This window comes from Crotalus tigris, unplaced genomic scaffold (assembly GCF_016545835.1).
Source record: "Crotalus tigris isolate CLP2741 ecotype Arizona unplaced genomic scaffold, ASM1654583v1 scf7180000017666.379230911805:20528666, whole genome shotgun sequence".
Taxonomy (NCBI): Eukaryota; Metazoa; Chordata; class Lepidosauria; order Squamata; family Viperidae; genus Crotalus; species Crotalus tigris.
Genome location: NW_024096552.1, coordinates 4141930 through 4158554, shown reverse-complemented (window position 1 = coordinate 4158554; position 16625 = coordinate 4141930). Strand labels below are relative to the sequence as shown.

General features: G+C 41.9%; 1 protein-coding gene across 1 annotated transcript in view; it reads left to right on the top strand.

Moving 5' to 3' along the window:
- The first annotated feature begins 325 nt into the window (after positions 1-325).
- LOC120305130 (zinc finger protein 850-like) overlaps positions 326-16625 on the top strand; it is a 30730-nt gene continuing 14430 nt past the window's right edge. Inside the window, exon 1 of the mRNA XM_039336546.1 lies at positions 326-2694. Coding sequence (XP_039192480.1) covers positions 1244-2694 — 1451 coding nt within the window. The 5' untranslated portion in view covers positions 326-1243. The remainder of the gene's footprint in view (positions 2695-16625) is intronic.

The following is a 16625-nucleotide window of genomic DNA, read 5'->3' as shown; positions in this document are numbered from 1 at the left end:
GACCACGTCCAGTTTGCTTTGATTCATGGATCTTACATTCCAGATTCCTATGGAGAAAAAATCTTTACAGCATCAGACTTTCCTTTCACCACAGATGCATCCACAGCTGAGTGTCATTTCAGCTTTGGCCCAGTCGCTTCACTCTTTCTGGCACTACTAGTACTAGCCCTCTGCTCTTCCCCAGTAGCATATTGGACACCTTTCGATCTGAAGGACTCATCTTCCAGTGTCATATCTTTTTGCCTTTTGGTACTGTCCATGGGGTTTTCATGGCAAAGATACTGGAATGGTTTGCCATTTTCTTCTCCAGTGGATCCCATTTTGTCAGAACTCTCTGCTATGACCTGTCTGTCTTGGGTGGCCCTGCTCGGCATAGCTCATAGCTTCATTATGCAAGCCCCTTCGTCATGACAAGGCAGTAATCCATGAAGGAGTCTTTTTGTTTAGGCATGCATATATGTGTGATTTAGCCACTCAAAAAAAAAAAAGAATTTTATGATTGATATTTGAACTTGGATCTGCTAGTCTTCTACATGCCAAATTAATCATAATTAATGTTAGAGATTAAACTAGAATTTTCATCTTTGTTCTTTCATGGTAATATAAGGGGGGGGGAGTTGCTGCTTTCACATGTCCTGCAGCCATTTTTTAAAGAGTAATGAAACTAACCTGTTAATATGAATCTTACAGAGAAACAGGATGCCAAAAAGAGCACTCTGGAGAATAGAGAATGAGAAGCAGTATTACAATGCAAAACAAGCCATCAATCAAATTTTTTTCCACTTCCTCTTTTCCTTCCTCAGCAGATGACAGATCAAGGAGAGAATAACAAGAACAATATTTTCAGTTGGAAAAAATAAAGTATGTGGAACTCAAGCAAGCATTACATGAAAACTCAAGGGGAAGAATATCGAAATAAAGGAAAAGTGGAAATAACTGGAAATTTAGTGGGAAGGAAAAGGTCCCTTGGATAGCCAAAATGGACAGCAATTAATGAAAGCCTTTGATGAAGGGAAGAGTGGCTTGAATTAAAGTACCTCCAGGTAAGGGATCAGAAGTATTTTTGACCTCCTCAAGTATCCAAGAATATCAGTTTTGGAAAAAACTATAGACATCTTATTGTGGGAAAAACATAGATTGCCAATCACAGCTGATTATGCACGAAAGAATCCACCCAGTGAAAACCCAGAAAAATATTTGGAGTGAGGCAAAAGTTTTACTCAAAAGCGCTTCCTCATAATTCATGGAAGGACCCATACCGGAGAAAAACCCTACCAGTGCTCCCAGTGTGGCAAATGATTTAGCATGCACCACTAATTTAGCATGTACCACAAATATGGTGAGACACAAAAGAACTCACACTGGGGAGAAACTCTTTGAATGTCCTGATTGTGGGAAAAGTTTCACTTGGAAATCTGACCTGCTGATACACAAGAGGACACACACAGGAGAGAAACCATATGAGTGTCCGGATTGTGAGATATGTTTCACTCAGAATTCCAATCTGGTGACACACCAGAGGATTCACATGGGAGAAAAATCATTTGTGTGTCCTGATTGTGGGAAAGATTACTCTCGGAAATCTGACCTGGTGAAACATCAGAGGACTCACACAGGAGACAAATCATATAAATGTCTTGACTGGGGAGAAAGTTTCAGTCAGAATTTGTGTCTGATGAAACTTCAGAGGATTCACACAGGAGAGAAACCATATGAGTGTTCGCAGTGTGGGAAAAGTTTCGTTCAAAATTCCCACCTTGTGAGACATCACAGGACTCACACAGGAGAGAAACCATATAAGTGTCCAGATTGTGGGAAAGGTTTCGCTCAAAGGTTTGACCAGGTGATACACCAGAGGACTCACACGGGAGAGAAACCCTATGAGTGTTCATATTGTGGGAAACGTTTCATTTGCAATTCCGACCTGGTGAGACATCAGAGGACTCACAAAGAAGAGAAACCATATAAATGTCATTGTGGGAAAAGTTTCAGTCAGAATTCCTACCTGGTGAAACACCAGAGGACTCAGACCAGAGAGAAACCATATAAGTGTGCAGATTGTGGGGAAAATTTCCGTCGGAATTCTGATCTGGTTATACACAAGAGGAGTCACACAGGAGAGAAACTATATGAATGTTTGTTTTGTGGAAAACGTTTCATTCGGAATTCCAACCTGATGATTCATCAGAAGACTCACACGGGAGAGAAATTGTATGAGTGTCCAGAGTGTGTGAAACATTTCAGTTGCAAGGCTGAACTGGTGAAGCACCAGAAGAATCACAGAGGAGAGAGACTGTATGATTGTCCGTATTGTGGGAAAAGTTTCACTTGGAATTCCAAGCTGTTGAGACACCAGAGGACTCACACAGGAGAGAAACCATATGAGTGTCTGTATTGTGGGAAAAGTTTCAGTCAGAATTCCAACCTGATGATACACCAGAAAACTCACACGGGAGAAAAACCGTATCAGTGTCCAGAATGTGGGAAAACCTTTAGTCAGAATTCCTACCTAGTGAAACATCAGAGGTCTCACACCGGAGAAAAACCGTATAAGTGTCTGGAATGTGGGAAAAGTTTTAGTTGGAATTCCCATTTGGTGATACACTGGAGGACTCACACAGGAGAGAAACCGTATGAATGTCCGGATTGTGGGAAAGATTTCAGTAGTAGGTCTAGCCTTATAAATCATGTAAGGCTACACATAGTGGAGTAACCATTGGAATACTCAGATTGCAGACATTGTTTCAAACAAAGTTACTCCCTTATAACACACAGCTTTCTGAAGGCTAGCTGTTCCATTGATTGTTCTTAGTGTCAAAAAATGTCTCCTGATTTCTTGGTTGAATCTCTGTTTGATCATTTTCCATCCATTGTTCCTTGTCTCGCCTTCAGATACTTTGGAAAATAAGTTTACCCCCCTCGTCTCTGTGACAACCCCTCAAATATTAGAAGACTGCTATCATGTCTCCCCTGGTCCTTCTCTTCACTAGACTAGCCATGCCCGGTTCTTGTAACTGTTCTTCATATGTTTTAGCATGTAGGCCTCTGATCTGAGCTTCCTTTCTCTGGCGCAGTGCAGTAGTCAATAATAATAATAATAATAATAATAATAATATAATAAGACAAAAAAGTCTGGATAGTGGACATGGCAGTGCCTGGAGACAGCAGAATAGATGAGAAAGAACTGGAGAAGATAACAAAATACAAAGACCTACAAATAGAAATAAAAAGACTGTGGCAAAAGCAAGCAAGGGTAGTACCAATAGTAATAGGCTCCTTGGGTGCAATCCCAAAACAACTGGAGCACCACTTGAACACCATTGGCATTGACAAATTCGCTATTAGTCAAAAGGCGGCCTTACTAGGAACTGCTTCCATCCTGCGACGATACCTGTAATACCATCAAACATCCACATCTGCCTATCCCAGGTCCTGCGTAAGGACTCGATAAGTAGACAAAATGCCAGATCCAGTTTGAACATCTGGCTGACTGTGTGATGATCCATAATAATAATAATAATAATAATAATAATAATAATAATAATAATAATAATAAAGTTGGAAGGCACCTTGGAGGTCATCAAGGAGGGGAACTGCTTTGCTGGGCAAGAAAAAGCAAGCTTGGATCTGTATTTATATTTCCCACCTATATAGAGAGTTATTTCTATATATAATAAAGGGGGATATAAATATGTATGTATGTACTTAGTAAGAAGGTGTACATGGCAGGCCAATTCATACGACTCCACAAGGTTTACAGCAATAAAACCTTAATACAGAAAGCAATAAACCCCATATATAGCAAATGGCAAAATGCAAAACTTCAGCATTTAAAACGTACTTCCTTGCAAATACAGGGCACTTCTAGCAAGGCTGATGACAATTTGATAGTCCAGGAATCTCCAAAAATTGCTTTTGTTCAATTTAGATGTAACCAGGCCTCCTGGCCTTACTAATTATATTCGTGCCTGGTGCCATTCTTGCTCAAAACTGGTTACCTTTCATCTTGCAAGGAGTTAAATTGAAGAACTTCACCACAGGATTAAAGGCACATAAATTTAATTAATATAAACAAACACCTGGTTCCAAATCAAGCTTCTGATGCACGTTCATCCCTATATTATCAAATTCTTGTATTTTACTCTAATTTCATTTTAATTTGTTTTATAGGATTTTATTAATAATTGATGTTTGGAACTCTGTATTCTGATATGGCCTATGGGCTAATCAATAAACTAATTATTAAAACCGAATGCATATAAACAAAAACCTAGTGCCAAATCAAGTTTCTGGTCTGCAGGTGGCTCTTATCCCAGTGCTATGGGGAACAGCTAGATCTCCCCTGCTTGACGGAAGACTAGAAGGATAAAGGTCTGCCAAACTTCAGGGAGAAGAAGTCTGCAATGGAAAAGGCTCAATTCCTAGCTCCTATCAAATGGCAATATTTAAGGGTCTCTCCTGGGATTTTGATTTCTTTTACTTCCATGTTTAGCTAACAAGCACAATATTTCCTTTTGGAGCCGCATTAGGGTGTTAACCAGATTCAATTATGGTTAACCCAGTACTGTATAAAAAAAAGCATTGAGGATGTTAGAAATTCTGATTTATTATGTAGAACTGGTAGCAGAGGATTATTATATAGCCATACAGATTAGTAGCAGAGGTTGGTTACATGGCCATACAGATCAAATGAAAATTAAAGTGTACAGTTACCATGGGCCTTACTGCTTAACGTTTTAACTGTCACGGAAAACCCGGAACAAACAGAACCATAGATTATAAGTGTAGATGCAAACTAAACACTGCCATCTACTGACTGAATAATTTGGTAGTTGTTGCAATACAAAATACATTCCAACATGTATTCCAACAGGGGACCTTTGGATTGTTCAGTTGTACAGGAAGTCCTCGCTTACCATTTGCTCACTGAGCCTTCATAATTATTATGGCACTGTAAAAGCAGACATGTACCTGGTCCACAAATTTGTGGCCATTGTGGCACTTCTTCAGTGACCACACTTCCTGAGGTTCTGTAGGTGCAGGAAAAGGAGTTGCACCAATTTGAGTGCTGCCAATCAGTGCACGTTTATGATCCCACGTGTGACCTTCCCAGCCAACCTCTGACAAGGGGATGCCAGTAAGATGTTGCCAGTCAGTCACGTAAAAGTGCCTTTAAGATTAGTGATTAGCTTAATAACGGCAGAGGAGCAGATGTAAGTTGGCACTGTCATGTGACATCATGCTTAATGATCGGGCTGCTTAGTGACACAGATGCCAGTCCCAAATATGGTTAGTAAGTGAAGACTACTTAAATGGGGATGTCCCCACAGGAGTTTTGGGCAGTATTTTCTGCCCTTATTTGGAGCTGAGGGCTTCCATTGGCAAAACTGATGCTTCAAATCTTGCAAAGGCTTTAGGCATCATTTCATCGGTTAAAGCCCTCACATCTCTAAAGTTAGCTCAGAAGGTTTGACAGTATTAAATTTGGGACATTTTTCAGGCTAAAATACACATGGAATTTCTACATATGCACATTTGTAGGCATGTATATTTTCTCTCTACTATATATCATCTTATCCCCAGAACCCCGCAGGATATACAGGGCATAGAGAACGTCTCCACGCTCCTTGTAAAATGCCAGCTTTTTGGGATGTAAGTAATTCAGACCAAGACAAATCACTTCAGAATGTTTCCACCTTTAATCTAACTTAAAAACTGTACAATTCAATTGTATAACAAATATTTTATGAGGAACAATAACAATAAACTTACAATAACATGGTTTCATAAAGATGCACACCTATAAACTAATTTTTTCTTGAAGCTCTTTTTGATTTTATCACAGCATGCAGGTGTTTGAGATAAGAGCCTGGCATATCTTGCCTTGGGAATCTTTGCCCACTCTTCCTTGCAAAACGCTTCAAATCTGTCAGATTGTGAGGGTCACCCCAAGATTTTCAGTTGGATTCAAGTCCGGGTTCTAGCTGGTCCATGCTAAAACTTTGATCTTCCTTTGGTGAGGCCATTGTTTAATTGACATGGAAGTATGCTCTGCGTCATTGAATGTCAAAATTATTGTTCATCTTCAGGATTCTGGCAGAGGCCTGAAGGTTTTGTGCCAAAATTGACTGATATTTAGAACTGTTCATAATTTCCTCCACCTTGACTAAAGCTCCAGTTCCAGGTGAAGAAAAGCAGCCTCAAAGCATAAAGCAGCCACCACCATTGTTCTCTAGAGCGACAAGAACTCGGTCATAAAATTGTAAGATTTAGAGAGGTTTTTTTTTAATTGAAATTTTTATAAACATTTTACAATAAAATCCCTCCCCACCTCTCTCCCTCCCCCCTCCCATTAGCCCTCCACCCCTTCCCAGAGCTGAGTACAGAGCTAAAAACAACAAAAAAGAACATAAAAAATTAAATAAACATCAATCAATTATACATAAATCCTAAAAAATTTTAGAACTCCTTTAACTCCATTACAATAAAATCAACAAATCTAAATATAACAACTTTATACAATAAGTTATTCAAAAGCTAAATAATACTTTCTAATCCCATATTTGTTCTGAATAAAATTTACCCATCTTTTCTATACAGAGTTGTATCTCTTGTGAATGGTCTTTCAGATAAGCTGATATTTTTGCCATTTCTGATAAATAAGAAACTTTAAAAAACCATTCCTCTAAGGTAGGCAAGGAGTTTTTTCTCTAATATTGCCCAATAAATAACCTTGCTGCCGTAATAAAATTCAACATTAAAATAATCTCTTTACTATCACAATCTTCAATAATACCTAATAAAAATAGTTGTGGTGTAAATTTTATCCTTCTATTAAAATTTTTTTGAATATTCCACCAAATCTTAATCCAAAAAGCCTTTATATTTCTACAAGACCACCAAATATGATAATAAGTTGCATCCATACAACCACATCTCCAACATTTGGGCTGTAAATTAGAATACATACGAGACATCTTTTGTGGATCAAGATGCCATCTATAAAACATTTTATAAAAATTTTCTCGTAAATTTTGAGCTTGGGTAAACTTAACATTCCTAACCCAAATTATCTCCCATGTATCTAATAGAATTGGCTCTTCAAAATTTTGAGCCCACTTAACCATACAATCCTTAACTAATTGTTTCTGAATCCAATTCCACCAAAACATTATAAACTCTTTTTATATGTGTTGGTAGAAATTCTAGCCCACTGAATAACACCATACAGCAAGTTGAAATTAGACAGAGATTTATTGGCTACAACGGTTTGCAAAGCGTGGTGGACTCCAAATAAATATTTGAGCTACACCTAGTCACAGTGAAAACACACATTATATACATTCCATCCCGACCCTTGGCCCCTCCTCTGAGGTTACAATCTTATCAGGATCGCCTAAACAAAATACATTATCCATGCCCCTTACTATTTTGCTTCACCTATTCCCTTATATGTACTTTATCATGAAATCCTATAGTTCAATGTGGAAATCCTATAGCCTACGTGCAGAACTCTTCCAAGGTACGTGTACATGTAGAAATTGTGTGGAAATCTTGCAGTCTACGTGTAGAAATTTTGTGTAGAAATCTTTCTGTCTGCGTTTAGAAATTTTACAGAGTACGTGTCACTTAACTTTATTTTTTATTCTAAAATTTTATTCCTAACATATGGGCTCGATTTTGATCTCTAATTTGTTTCACCAAATTGGCATCTTCCGCAATAAAACCCATTTTTTGATCTATACTCCATCTTTCTAATAACTGCCTATACTGAAACCAAGAATAAATAATATTTTCTTGCGATAAATCCTCCATCGATTTTAATTGCCACTTATTCCCTTCCCACTTAGTCAATTGCTTATAAGAAATCCTATCCATTTTCACCCCTTTCCTTATCCCTTCTATAGCGTGCCCAGGAATTCCCCACAGTGGTATTCTAGAATTTAACCTATAATATTTCTTCCAGACACGCAGATTTAGAGAGGTTTTGATCTCCCTTAAAACCACTCCTGTGAACAGGCAGGAAGCTTTGGACCAACTTGCTGCAAACTGGCTTCCTCCAAGTATTTTGCTCAACCTGCTTGTGGAATAATACGGCTGAAAGGTAATAAGGCTGGGAATTGGGAAGGCTGCTCTGAGCAGTTCTGCCCTCTAGTGAGATTTAGCCCTTACAAGAATGCAGATGGAAAAATAATATATGCTATCCGGATGTGTTTTGAAGCAATGTGAGTGGGCACTTCAAGATTTTATTCTGTATTTCATTCCAGGTAGTCCTTGACTTACGATCAAAATTGAGCCCAAAATTTCTCTTGTTTAGTGAGTTTGCCCATTTTACGACCTTTCTTGTCGCAGTTGTTAAATGAATCACTGCAGTTGTTAAGTGAATCTGGCTTCCTCACTGACTTTGCTTGTCAGAAGGTCGTGACCCCAGGTCACTGCAACCGTCATAAATATGAGTCAATTGCTAAGGGACTGAATTTAGATCACACAATCATGGCGATGCTGCAATTGTCGTAAGTGTGAAAACTGGTCATACTAAGTCACATTTTTCAGTGTTGTTGTAACTTTGAACAGTCACGAAACAAACTGTTGTCAGTTGAGGACTACTACCTGTATTCTGTTAATGAATGAAGCTGGCAATCATTTAAGGCTGTATGTACAAACAAGACCTTTATCAACTTTTATGGTGCAGCACCTGGCTAATCTTAAAAAGCTAAGTAGGGTCAACGTTCACTCTTCCAACATCTCTCAGTTGCAAAGGTAGTTTTTGGGCGTTATCCTGCACCCTCAAGATGAAGAAATGGCTGGAATTGTCTCCACTGATCCCCAAGGCAGGTGCACTTTCTTATTGCTTGATGGCACATTGTGTTCCCCTCACAGATGCTTTCCCTCAGTTTAGCTCTTGCAGTGACGATGAGGGCGTCACTGCGAGACCCCAAAGGACAGACTAGGGCTAGATCGTCCCTTGTTGAAATGTTATGAATGTGGTGGCTAAGAGTGGAAAAAGGCACTTGATTAGAAAAAAAATCTTAGAAACATCAGAGAAAGAATGAGTGTACTTTCAGCCTTAGGTCACTAGGTGGAGCTCTAACAGAACAACAGCGTCTGGAGAACCGTCAATATATTAGCGGCATCGATGGTGGCTGAGGTCAGACGTACAACGGGAGGGGGGGGGGAAGCAACTGAGGTGAAATGAATGTAAACCATCGAGTATTACTAGAAAGGCTGTCGCGTGGAAGAGAAGGGCAGCGGAACTTCCGGCTCATCAATAGGCGGGTGGAGGTATGGGACGCGGCAGTCGTGCTGTTCCAATGCTCCTGGAAGGTGAGTGGAGGGCAGGTCAGAAAAGAAGCCGGGAACAAGTCGGGCTGCATGGTTTCCTCCGGGGAGTAAAAGCAGAGAAGGGGCAAGGCTGAAACACATCGGCTGCTGCATATTCCTTCTCTCCCCAAAAGTTTTTACACTTCTGCTGCATGATTTAAAACTTCTGCCTCTAGTTTTTTGCTGGGAGATGGGAGGGACTAAAATTTAAAGGACTGGAGACTAAACCATAAGAAGAACGGTTGCAAGAAATGGGTAATGGCCGGTATAGAAAAAAGGACTAGGGTTGACATGACAGCAGTATTCCAGTATTTGAGGGGCTGCCGCAAAGAGGAGGGGGTCAACTTATTTTCCAAAGCACCAGAAGGCGAGACAAGAAACAATGGATGGAAACCAATCAAGGAGAAAAGCAACCTGGAATTAAGGAGATACTTGCTCACAGTGAGGGCAATTAACCAGTGGAACGGCTGCTTCCAGAAGTTGTGGGTGCTTCATCACTGGAGGTTTTTAAGAAGAGACTACACAGCCATTTGTCTGACATGGTATAGGTCAGGGGTATGCAACCTTGGTTCTTTTATGACTCGTGGACTTAAACTCCCAGAATTCCTGAGCCAGCAGGAGTTGAAGTCCACGAGTCATAAAAGAGCCAAGGTTATCTACCCCTGGTATAGGTTCTCCAGCTTGAGCAGGGGATTGAGTAGAACATCCACAAGGAACCATCCAGCTCTATTCTGAATTTGAGATGTGGGAGATTTTACATACATACATACATACATACATATACATACACATACACATACATACATACATACATACATACATACATATATATATATTTTTTTCTGAGGTTTTCGCGGGTGTTTGTATGTAGGTCTTTGGTTGTTCGGGTTTTCTCCCGCGTAAAATTGGAAGTGTCTTGGCGACGTTTCGACGAAGTCCCATTCGTCATCTTCAGGCTGGTGCTTTCAGCTTCGTGCTTGGAGGAGCAATGTGTGGTCTTAGCTGTTTCTTCCTTTTAACTGCAAGTGGGGATATGAACTGATTGGGTGGGAGCTTGGCTGTGTTCTGATTGGGTGGAGGTGTGTTCTGATTGGTTAGGGGTGTGGCTGTGCTCTGATTGGCTGGGGGGTTGGCTGTGCTCTGATTGGCTGGGGGAGTGTTCTGTTTGGTTGTGCTCAAGTTAGTCTGAGTTGCAGAGGGGTTTAAGATTTTTGGCTGCCTTGCTATTTTTTGGCTTCGCGTTTGTGGTCGTGCCTCATTTTCATGGAGGGTGTCAGTTTGCTTCATGTATGGATTGGAGTGCTTTAAAGTGGCTAATGATGCAGCTCTGGTCTGGCTTCTGGTTTGTGGTCGTGCCTCATCATCGGTGTGGCTTTGGGTTTGCTTTTTGCGTGGATGTGTGGTGGTGACATCCTGTGTGGTTTTTGTGAGTGTGGGTCTGGTATCATTTTTTGTGTTAGGGAGTCGTTTGTCAATAAGGCGGGTTTCCAAATGGCTGGTAGGCGGGAGGTATCATCTCGTTTGTTCATGCTGTGTGGGCGTTTTTCTATCTCGATGGCTTCTCTGATTATTCTGTTATTAAAATGTTCAGTTTTGGCGATAGTTCTGGTATTTTTAAAGTCAATTTCATGTCCTGTGGTTTTAAGGTGTTGGACCAGGGAAGATATTGGTTCCTCTTTTTTGACTGAGTTCTTATGTTCTTCAATGCGTGCACTTATTCTTCTGTTGGTTTGTCCGATGTATGTGTTGGGACAAGCAGTGCATGGGATTTCATATACTCCTTGATTTTCTAAGTCAATTTTATCTTTGGGTTTTCTAAGGATGGTGGATATTTTTCTGTTTGTGCAGAATGCTGTTTTGATGTTGTGTTTATGGAGGATCTTACTGATTCTGTCTGTGGTGCCTTTTATGTATGGGAGGAGGGCTTTGCCGTTTTCTTGCTCTTTGTCTTGGATTTTAGTGGGGGTTTCTTTTTGGATTAGGTTTGTAATCTTATTTCTTTGGAATCCATTGGATGTTAGTACATTGGTGAGAGTGTGTAGTTCGGTTTTTAGGTGTTGTTCGTCAGCTAAGCGTTTTGTTCTGGAGATGAGTGTCTTGGCTACGGAGTTGATCTGTGCTGGGTGGTGGTGTGAGAGAGCGTGCAGATAGCAGTTTGTGTGTGTTTTTTTCTGGTAGATGGTGTGTCCTAGGGAGCCATTGGATTTCTTGTAGACTAAGACATCCAGGAAGGGAAGTTGGTTGTTAGCTTCTGTTTCCATGGTGAACTGTATTTTGGGGTGTAGGCTGTTGAAGTGTGTGAGGAAGTTGTCCAGTTTTTCTTTCCCATGTGGCCAGATTATGAAGGTGTCGTCTACGTATCTGAGCCAGAGTTTGGGTTTGTGATCCGATTTTTCTAGAGCTTGGGTTTCAAAGTGTTCCATGTAGAGGTTGGCAATGACAGGTGAGAGGGGTGATCCCATGGGTGCTCCTTCTGGTTGTTTGTATTTTTGTCCATTATAGATGACGTATGTGTTGGATAGGCAGTGGTTGGTCAGATCTAAGATGTGTTTGGGGGGGTTATATTTGTTTTGAATAGCTGTCAAGGCTTCTTTGATAGGCACTTGGGTGAAGAGGGATATGACATCGAAGCTCACTAGTAGGTCGCTGGGCTGTAAGTTTTGTTTCTTTATGATCTCTATAAACTGGAATGAGTTTTTTACGTGTGAGGTGATGGATTCTGCATAGGGCTGTAGTTGTTTGGCGAGAAATTTGGCTAGGTTTTGTAGAGGTGAGCCTATGGAGCTGACTATAGGTCTGAGTGGGGTTCCTTCTTTGTGTATCTTGGGGAGACCATAGAGTTTGGGGCATCTGGATGATTTCTCTCTGGGAATGATTCTTTGCTGGATCTCTTCGCTAATGGGGGAGGCTTTTATTTTGGATCTGGTGGTTTTTTTCCAGGTAGGTGGTGGGATCTGTATTTAGGGGTTTGTATATGGAGTCTTGGAGTAGGTTGGTTAATTTGGTTTGGTAGTCAGATGTGTTCATAACCACCGTGGCGTTGCCCTTGTCTGCTGGTAGGATTATTATGCTGGTGTCTTCTTTCAGGTTACGTAGTGCTGTCTGTTCCTCTTTGGGTAAGTTGCTTTTGGGTGGCTTGCTGGTGCAGAGGATGTTGGTGATTTCGAGTCTGATTCTGTTAGCGTCGTCGGGGTTGATTTTGGTCAGGCTGGTTTCAACTCCACATATAATGGTTTCAGTGGGGATGTGTTTGGAAGCGACTGCAAAGTTGAATCCTTTGGAAAGGACATTGGTTTCAGCTTTGGTGAGGATCCTATCTGAGATGTTATGCACTTTTTGTTTCATGTGTGGCTGTGAGGGAGGAGGGGTTTGTTTCTGGCGTTCTTGTAGACTTCGGAGTTTGTTGGTGTGTGTATCTGTCTTGAGGGTGGTCTGTGTTTCGGCTCTCCAGATGGCGAGTTGTTTGGATTTGTCCCAAAGTGCAGGGTGGATCTAGTTGCTGAGTTTGAGGTGGAGTGTGAGGAGATCTATCATCTCGTTTGTTCATGCTGTGTGGGCGTTTTTCTATCTCAATGACTTCTCTGATTATTCTGTTATTACAGTGTTCAGTTTTGGCGATAGTTCTGGTCTTTTTAAAGTCAATTTCATGTCCTGTGATTTTAAGGTGTTGGACCAGGGAAGAAGTTGGTTCCTCTTTTTTGACTGAGTTCTTATGTTCTTCAATGCGTGCACTTATTCTTCTGTTGGTTTGTCCGATGTATGTGGTGGGACAAGTGGTCCATCCAATCAGAATACAGCCAAGCTCTCATCCAATCAGTTCATAACCCCACTGGCAGTTAAAAGGAAGAAACAGCTATGATCACACATTGCTCCTAGAAGCACGAAGCCGAAAACACCAGCCTGAAGATGACGAATGAGACTTCGTCGAAACGTCGCCAAGACGCTTCCAATTTGACGTGGGAGAAAACCCGAATAACCAAAGACCTATATGTGTGTGTGTGTGTATGTATGCTGTGTGTGCTGTTGCTTTCTGAACCAGTTGAAGTTTCTTGGTGGCCCAGGGCAGTAATCCAAACGGGAGGGGATCAAGGCATGAGTGATCCACTTTGGAAGGCCTCCCTGTTCCAGGAAAGGACATAATTGGCTCACCAGAAGAATCTCTGCAAACCCCTCCCCCAGCCATCATCTCCTCAAGCAGGAACCATGACTCCAGGGGGACCCCCAGGTTCCGCACCAGCTGAGTCCCCAAAGGAGATCACATGACCGCAGGACACTGAAACTGTCACAAGTCTGAGTCAATTGGCAAGCATCCCTATTTTGATCATGTGGACAATGGCAATGCTGCAATGGTTGTAAGTGTGAAAAATGGTCACCTTTTTTAGTGCTGTTGTGACTTCATGAATGGTCGCTACATGAAGTCTAGGACTACCTGTACATAATTTGGTATCATAAGATGGACGGCCTTCGGTAGCCATTTCACGTCAATGTTAAAAAGCAGCAGTGAAAGGCTTGAGCCCTGGGGCACCCCAAACTGCAGGGGCCTAGGACTCGCGTCCTCCTACCCACACTGACTGGACCAGGGCATGGAGATGGAAGCAGAAGCAGCGTAATAAAGGGCCTCTCATTTCCAGTCCCAAGCGCCTGTCCAGAAGGATATCATGAAACCTGATAAGTGGTCTAGGAGGGACAAAATGGTTGTATCCCGTGTATCCCAAGCCCTCCAAAAGTCCACGAGAGGTGCAACCAATGCCATTTTGTTGATGTGGGGGAAATTACTCTTTCAGGCCTCTCCCGAGCTTGGAAAAGAAATATGGGTAATTCTCGGGTTGTGACAGCAATTGGCACCAGATTTTCCATTGCTATTACATGAGCCAACCCACCCCATCTGTAAAAGAAATCTTCCACCTAAGCATGACCTTTAAGGATTTTAAAGGATCTTAGAGAGGGAGAGAGAAATAGAGAGAGGGAGAGAAAGAGAAATAGAGGGAGAAAGAGAAAGAGCGAGCAAGAGGGACAGAAAGGGAGAGAAAGAAAGGGAGCCGGAGAGAGGGAGAGAAAAAGAGACGGAGGGAGAAAAAGGGAGAGAGAGAAAGAAAGGGAGAGAGATTAAATTAGTAACATGGTTGTTCAGTGAATCTGATTTCTCCACTAACTTTGCTTGTCACAAGGTTGCAAAAGAGGATCTCATGACCCTGGAACAATGTGACCATCATAAATAATCGGTTGCCAAGCATCCAAATGTAAATCACATGACCCTGGGGATGCTGCATTGGTCATAAGTGTGAAAAATGGTTATAAGTCACTTTTTTCAGTGCCGTTGTAACTTTGAACAGTCACTAAGCAAACTGTTGTAAGTTGAGGACTACCTGTATTTTATCACTTTTTTCCATTTTTTTTGGTCATCAAGTTTTTGACACCTTGCTGGGTGACTGGTGGTACTTGGATGTTGCCATATCCTAAAAGTGGTACAATCACTGAAAAGGTTGAAAAGCCCTGTTTTATGACTCGTGGACTTCAACTCCCAGAATTGGCTCAGAAGCCATAAAAGAGCAAGGTTGCCTACCCCTGCTCTAGAGACAACCTGCCTAGGAACTAGTAGCCATAAAAGGTAATTTGTAAATAAGGGCAGAGGGGGATAGAATTCAAACAATGGGAGATGTAATCAGGGCGGGGAATAATGTATTCACTTTAGGTGCTTTGGATAGGTTGGGATAATCCCTGCAAAACCCCAAAGGATGGATGAGGGCTAGGTGGTCCTGGAGAAAAGTTATGGATGTGGTCACTAAGAGAGGAAAACGGCTCTTTATTAAAACATCTTAGAAACGCCAGAGACAGAGTGAGCGTATTCTCCAGCACTGGAGATGGAGAATCAACCAATTGGTTTAGACTGTATTCCTGCCCAATCAGATCAAGTCAGCCAAGGTTGCCACGCCCGTCCTGGACCATAGAGATCCCAGTCTTGACTTGATCTCGCCCAGGACAGACGTGCAAGTTTGGCTCTTAGGCAAGTACAGTCTCCATTGGTGGATTTTCCAGATCCAATAGTTGAGCAGTGCTGTATTCAGCACAAAGCTTGGCTCTATATTAGTAATTTGATTCCATTCAGGAACACTCTAAATTTTTCAATTTAAAAGATTCCAGTTTTAGGGGTAGGGAAGAATAACTGAGGGTCCAAGGAAGGGGCTCCTTCCTTTTCTTCCTCTCTTTGCCTTTCCTTTCTCCTCTCTGATATACAGACCTCCCCAAAGCTTGTTCTCTTTTTTACTATCTTCTGTGGACGAATGGCTGTTAGTCCCCAACTTAATTTTGATTGGCTAATTGGTGTCGGAGCTTGCAGCTGCAGCTCCGTTGCCTCGTGGCAAGCTCAGGGAGGGGGAGGTCATCATCTTTAACAAGCCTGGGTTTTTTTTCTTTTTCTTTTGGACTTTCACGTTCCAGTTGATCTCGGAGCTGTGGCTGCCGCGCCACTCCCCACTTAAGCCCCTCGTTTTTCTTTCCAGTTGCTTAGCTTACTTCAGAAGCTGCGATCATCCCTCTTAGGCTGCAGGCACACGGCGTGCCAAATGGCATCCGCTGATCAGCTGTTCGGCGGTGAACAGAGGGACGAAGAAATTTCGAATTTTTCTAATAAGGCATTTGTTGGGGGTGCTGAGTTCTCCCAGATAGGGAGCTCACTTGTTCTGTGCCAGCCTTCCCTTTTCCAGAGTCTTCAAGCCACTTCTTTACAAGCGGCCACCATTTTGGCCACGTGGACAGCCTCCGGAAAGCTTCGTAGCGCTCTATAAGGAAAATTGGAGGAAGGGGTTCCTTCCTCCTCTTTAAAAAGGACATTTTCCCCGTTGCTGGGAAAGGAAATATTATTGGGGCTGGTGAACTTAGGCAGGCAGTTTGGGAATAGTGTGTTCCCAGTTCCACCATACCAGGCAGGCTGCCATTTTTGCACATGGCCACCATCTTGTCTGACAAATAGATCTTTTTTCACCTTGAGGCCTGGGACCTCCAGGTGCATCCCTAGCTCTTTCAAGACACGGTTTGGGAATTACTGGAGTTCCCTGTGTTCCATTCAATTTGAGAACTAGTGAATCATGGTTAGTTTCACATAACAATATAGGTCAACCCTTTTTGGTCATTCTGTGTGACTGTTCTCCAGACTTGGTGTCTTCAGCCGTACCTTGCTCATACCAGACTCATAGTGATTTGTGTTTTTTTGAACCACAAACTATTTTATCTGGGTTCCAGGCGTACCTCCTCGTGCGTCTGTTCTCATCCACAACTGCCCTAGCCGGATTCCAGGCGCCCCCTGT